Genomic DNA, 6,000 nt, shown 5'->3' with positions numbered 1-6,000 from the left:
AAGTTATAACAACAAGGGTCCTACCCTAAACTGTGCTGTTATCTAGGAAGACAAAGGACAGCCAGACTCCCCGTCCAGTCAGAGTCCACTCAATAAACCAGGAAAGTCGCATCTGAGAAGATGTGCTGCACACAGATCAATAGCTTCCTGCTCCCATCGCCGGCAGCGCATCCTTCCAGGAACCTGCCAGCAACTCGTGAAGTCTGACAGCCTTCCCTCCTCTACATGAAATTCAAGCAAAACACCCGAGTTTCAGGACACGCAATTTACGTTCCATGTGCAGATGTTTTCCCCTCTCCTGATCATAAGCTTCTCAGAGTTTAACTTTTTCCGGTATGTTCTTGCTATGCAGACCAAACTCATATTGGTGTCGGGTATCCACAACAAAGGACTGCTCGGACACAGGTGTGAGCCAATAGAAAGCCTTATTAGCCAGCTAGCAAGTGCACTGAGGGTTCCGGATCCCAGGGTAGACCCCACCCCCACCCCCGAGCCTTTCTCATGGTGAGCTTTTAAACACAAAAGCCACATGCCAGGTTGATACACCTCAGTTAATAAGAACAGTTAGCCAGAATCAGAACCACAGAAGCCAAAAAGCAAGGTTCATACACTTAGAAACTTTCCCAGAACTGTGGACTTTGGTGGATTAGGTCATTTTGCCAGAAGGTCCTGTCTGCATGCTGAATTTTATGGCCTGAATGGTACTTCCGTCATGGAGTCAGTTGTGCTAGGGTCTGGGGACCTGTTACTGCATAGTTTAGGGTAGGACCCTTGTTGTTTTACCTTTAATACCAGCACTTGGGAGGTAGAGGTAGAGGGATCTCTGTGAGTTTGAGGCCAGCCTGGTCTACACAGCAAGTCCAGAACAGTCAGGTCTACACAGAGAGACCCTGTCTTGAAAAACCTCTAATATCTCTAGCACAGTGTGTCAGGTTGATGTTGCCCAGTGAGCTGGTAATCTTTCTTGAGTTGGGTCAGTAAGATGGCTCAACAGATGCAAGTATTTGCTGTAAAACCTGGCTTTGCTGGTCAGGAGCCACATGGTAGAAGGTGAGTACCAACTCCTATAAGTTAACCTCTCTCTCCCTACACACGGACTGTGGCAAAGACTCGTGTACAAATCAATCAATTTGTTTTTTTGCTTTTTGTTTTGTTTTGTTTTGTTTTGTTATTTTCAAGATAGGGTTTCTCTGTGTCGCCTTGGCTGTCCTAAACTCACTTTGTAGACCAGGCTGGCCTCGAATTCACAGCGATCCACCTGCCTCTGCCTCCCGAGTGCTGGGATTAAAGGCGTGCACCACCACTCCCGGTACAAATAAATCAATAAATCTAATATTTTAAAGCCGACATAATGATGAGCAGAGGAAAGGTTATGTTTGGACAGGAAACTATGTCACAGATGTTATAGTGCCTTACACACAGATTGTTCAGTATTCCTAATAATCCTATGATCAGGGAAAAAAAACAAGGCCTGCATAAGTGCCCAAGGTTACACAGTTAAAAGTGATGGAGCTGGTAGGTGACCCGAGGCGATACAGCTGTTAAGTCTGAGCTTCTAGACATTTTTCTCTGGTGCAGCTTTTTTTTTTTTGAAGATTTATTTATGCCCAGAGTGGTGGCATGCCTTTAATCCCAGCACTCAGGGTCCAGGACAGCCAGGAGTAAGACAGAGGAACCCTATTTTGAAAAAAAAAAAAAACCCAAATACAAACAACAAAAGATTTATTTACAATGTCTACAGTGCTCTGCCTGCATGTATGCCTGCACATCAAAAGAGGGCACCAGATCACATTATAGATGGTTGTGAGCCACCATGTGGTTGCTGGGAATTGAACTCAGGACCTCTGGAAGAGCAGTCAGTGCTGTTCACCTCTAAGCCATCTCTCCAGCCCCGAGACTGGGCATTTTTTTTAATGTTTTTTTCTTTGTTTTTCAAGACAGTGTTTCTCTGTGGAACCCTGGCTATTCTAGACTCACTCTGTAGACCAGGCTGGCCTTGAACTCACAGCGATCCACCTGCTTCTGCCTCCTAAGTGCTGAGATTAAACACATATACTCCTTCCACCTTTACTTGGGGTCCAGGGACAGAACAGATCATCAAATTTGCAGGGCAAGCTGGTTGGCCCTTCTTTTTTTTTTTTAAGATGTATTTATTTATTATTATGTATACAGTGCTCTGGCTGCATGTACACCTGCAGGCCAGAAGAGGGTATCAGATTACATTAAAGATGGTTGTGAGCCACCATGTGGTTGCTGGGAATTGAACTCATGACCTCTAGAAGAACAGCCAGTGCCCTTAACCTCTGAGCCATCTCTCCAGTCCTGGCTGGCCCGTCTAACATTATTTTTGTAATCTGGTCATTTAATAAAGAATGGCTGCTTTCAAACTGGAAAAAAAGAAGTAACTAAACTGAATTATTCAGGTCCTGAATGTACTGCTTTTTACCCGGACAGCACTTTGAATTAGAAGGGAATATTACAGGGTCTCAAGGCAAACAAACAACAACAACAACAAAGCCACCTAGCCTCTAACTTGGTAGGAGCTGACCGTGACCATGATCCCTGTCCCCACTTTCCTCTGTGTCTAGGAGAGGGCAGAATAAGGAAACTGCCAACATGGCTGCTCCGTGAGGGATACGGTTTTTAGTGTGGGTAAGTGAGAGAAAAGACCCAGAGGCATCTGGAAGAGTCCAGAGCAGAGAGAATGAGAAGCCGACTATACACGGCTAGCGCTAGGGAAGCCGACTAGGAGGGAGTAGCTGAGTCAGCAAGACGTATGAAGAGGCCTAGAAGTTGGCAGAGAACACACCTGGACACCACATTCTCAGCACAAGGGAGATTTATTTCCCCCGAGGGACAAGCAGGGGGTGCTGCCTCTGGATGCAGCAAAGACAGCAGCAGGTGTGGCTTTTAAGGAGAAAAGGGGGAAAGTCTGTGTCAGGAAGAGTTGCTAAGTCCCGATTGGACAATGTCAGCCGGTATAGCCAAATAATGAATTTTGATTGCTGGACCTTGATGTTTTGATAGTTGGACTTTGGAGTTTTAGTCAGGCATAGGGAAGTGGCCAAACGAGGGAACAGGCCTTGGTGGCTAGCTTTCAGAATGTCATCTAACAGTTTAGCAAGGGACAGGGAAAGACCTGCCCGGGCCATGGTCAGAGCCCTTCAAGATAAGAATTTCATGAGGGAGGTGAGAGAGCGGAAAATAGGAATTAGTACATTTGTGGAGATTGTGAGGACAGTAGCTAAGGAGAGCGACTCCTTTCGAGGGTGGAAAACGCGTTTCACAAGTTTCTGACGAATGCCAGCTTTTATCGAATCGCCGGAAACCCTACAGTTCAGCCTGAACTCATTTCCAGACATATGGACCTGAGACCTGAGACACTTTGACGGGCTGCAACAGGTCAGTATCCCCATACCCCAAACTTTAAGAAATTGTCATATATATATGAAATTACTTCAAAACCCGTGCACTGAGGCTACACGACAATTGAAGGAGAGAGGTGAGCGCCCTGAGACTCACCCACCCGCTCCCGTGCAATGCCTCAGAAGGGACGCCAAGGCCAGACTCTTTGCAACAGACTCCTACAACCAGGTTATCGACTTCCGGCTTCCCAGAAGGACGCCCCACCCAAACCACGCCCACAAGTCCCGCTCGGGCGCTGAGCCCAGGCACCGCCCCCTTCCTAACTGGCCAGCCCCGCCCAGGGACGCAGTCACGCACTGGCACACTTCCGCGCCTGCGCCCACTGCGCCTGCGGCTGTAGAACGAAAGTCGCGCATGCGCCAAGCGGGAACCCTGGTTCTTCCCCCTACCTGGCCTATCAAGGGCATACTTCCGGGTCGAAGGATTTGCTTCCGGAGAGCGGGAAGGCTGAAACGCGGTGGCCTGGCTGCAGTCAGATTCGTAAGGTTCTAGGTGGAGAAGGTGGCAGCCATGTACAGGTTAGTCCTGGTGGGGACGCCTGGGCCAAGACTTGTGACTGTCGTCTGTTAGCGGGACGACATAGGTGGGCTACCTCTGCGGGAAAGGAGGAGGGGGAGCCGAGGGTAGCCCATTCTCTTCTCCCTTCGCCCTGCCGCGCATTTGGCCTCTGATGGAGGAAAGGCGGCTTGGTGTGGGTGGGGCCGGGATGCTGAGCATGGGAATCCCCGCATTCCACGCCGCGGCTCCGGGGTCTGTTCTGCATTCTCGCGTCGCCTTTCGTTCTGAAGTGGGCGGGGTCGATAGTAATCCGGCATTCCAAGTGCTAAGCGAGCAGTCGGCGGCCACCACCAGTCAGTGCTGCTGACCTCTCAGTACAGACGTCCTCAAAGTGATTTTATTGTGGTTATTAGTTCATTATCAATAGTACGTTCATGGGTATCACTGGGATGATCGTAGACTATACAGTGTCAGCACCAGGTGGTTGAATTTCTCATGTGACCAGGTGGTTATGATCTTCTGCGACAGAGATGGGTTATTGAAGACCCTTGGCATCGGGGAATTGATTGTGTAGTGTAGACAGCCAAGCGGTGCATTACTGTACGAGGGAAGATAAATGAAGGAGACGTTAAATCCCTCTGTCACAGGAGTTTCAGGTCTTTGGAGCAATAATAATAGCACATTATTATTACTGAAAACATTGTGCTAGGGGTTGTTTTGTGTGTGTTCCTTAAGCTTTAAATAGCGTGTTTAAGCCGAGCATGGTGGTGCACGCCTTTAATCCCAGCACTCGGGAGGCAGAAGCAGGCCGGTCGCTGTGAGTTCGAGGCCAGCCTGGTCTACAAAGTGAGTCTAGGACAGCCAAGGCTACACAGAGAAACCCTGTCTCGAAAAACCAAAACAAATAATAAATAAATAAATAAATAAATAAACAAACAGCGCGTTTAGTTTTAAAGCAATCCTATGAGGATCTAAGTAAAGAACAATGAGCCAATAAGAGATTAAGGAGCCAGATGCTTACATGGAACCAAGTTATGGAGCTAGGGATATAGCGTCATCCTTTTGGCAGAGAACAGTGAGCCTGTGAAAGAATTAGGTACCAAGTTGTGAGGCTGGGGATATAGCTCAATGGTAGCTTGCCTAGGAAGCCTTAGGTTTGGGGTGTGGGGGGGAACCAGAGTGCCAATAGGGAACTCTATCTCTATAAAGCTGATTGATAAATAATCTAAGTAGATACACAGGTGACAACGGAGCAGATATAGACCTCTGTAAAAGAAGCAGCCGGGTGTGGTGGCGCACACCTTTAATTCCAACACTCGGGAGGCAGAGGCAGGATCACTGTGAGTTCCAGGCCAGCCTGGTCTACAAAGCAAGTCCAGGATAGCTAAGGCTACATAGGAAAACCTTGTTTCAGAAAAACAACAAACAAAAAAGCGTACTCAGGGATACAGTTACTAAAACAGCATTATGTCTGTGGATGAACATCATGGTCTTTTTCTTGGTATTGTTTTCGAGGCAGGGTTTCACTCCGCATCCCAGGTTGGCCTGCACTTCCTCTTTGGATTACAGATGCGAGTCTGGCCTAAAACCTATCCTATCAGCAAGCAGTGACGTCATCACGGTATTTTAGAGACTGCGGAGTCTTTGTAGAGAATTCTGCAGTTAAGCAGCTCTTCTGTCGATACTAGAAAGTCAAAAGGGGCGTTCTTAGCTGGGGGAGCAAGCAGGACAAGAGGGTATTCTTGGCAAAAGAGTTGGCTGTTGGGGTGACCTGTCCTTTGACTGCCCCAGGATCCTTTGCTCTGACTATAATGATAAAGTCCTTTGTAGATGCTGTCTAAGAGCTTAATTATACTATTCTAGGAGTGGCTTTGGGGAGATGATGTCGTCCCCTGTGATCCGGGAGGCAGAGGTAACTCGGACCGCACGGAAGCAAAGTGCTCAAAAAAGAGTTTTAAGTATCCTTTGTGGTTTAAGAATTACACAAATTGCCGAATGCTTTGAATCAGTGTTGCAGGATTTTCTTTGAGGCGTTAACATTAGCTGTGATAAAGTTGGTTTCTTACTTCCATTGGT

General features: G+C 47.6%; 1 protein-coding gene across 2 annotated transcripts in view; it reads left to right on the top strand.

The window, feature by feature from the left end:
- Positions 1 to 3,821: 3,821 nt before the first annotated feature.
- Positions 3,822 to 6,000, top strand: part of NUP107 (nucleoporin 107) — a 38,547-nt gene continuing 36,368 nt past the window's right edge. The window contains exons 1-2 of one of the 2 annotated variants that reach the window (XM_084760410.1): positions 3,822 to 3,944; positions 5,788 to 5,882. In XM_084760410.1, coding sequence (XP_084616536.1) covers positions 3,937 to 3,944; positions 5,788 to 5,882 — 103 coding nt within the window. In that variant the 5' untranslated portion in view covers positions 3,822 to 3,936. Of the gene's footprint in view, positions 3,945 to 4,235; positions 4,351 to 5,787; positions 5,883 to 6,000 lie in introns of those variants that run through there. The other variant, XM_084760411.1, reaches the window with a different exon arrangement.

This window comes from Acomys minous (genome assembly GCF_964271855.1).
Source record: "Acomys minous genome assembly, chromosome: 15".
NCBI classification, from domain to species: Eukaryota; Metazoa; Chordata; class Mammalia; order Rodentia; family Muridae; genus Acomys; species Acomys minous.
The sequence above is the reverse complement of the archived record's forward strand: the minus strand, read 5'-3'. Positions and strand labels throughout refer to the sequence as shown.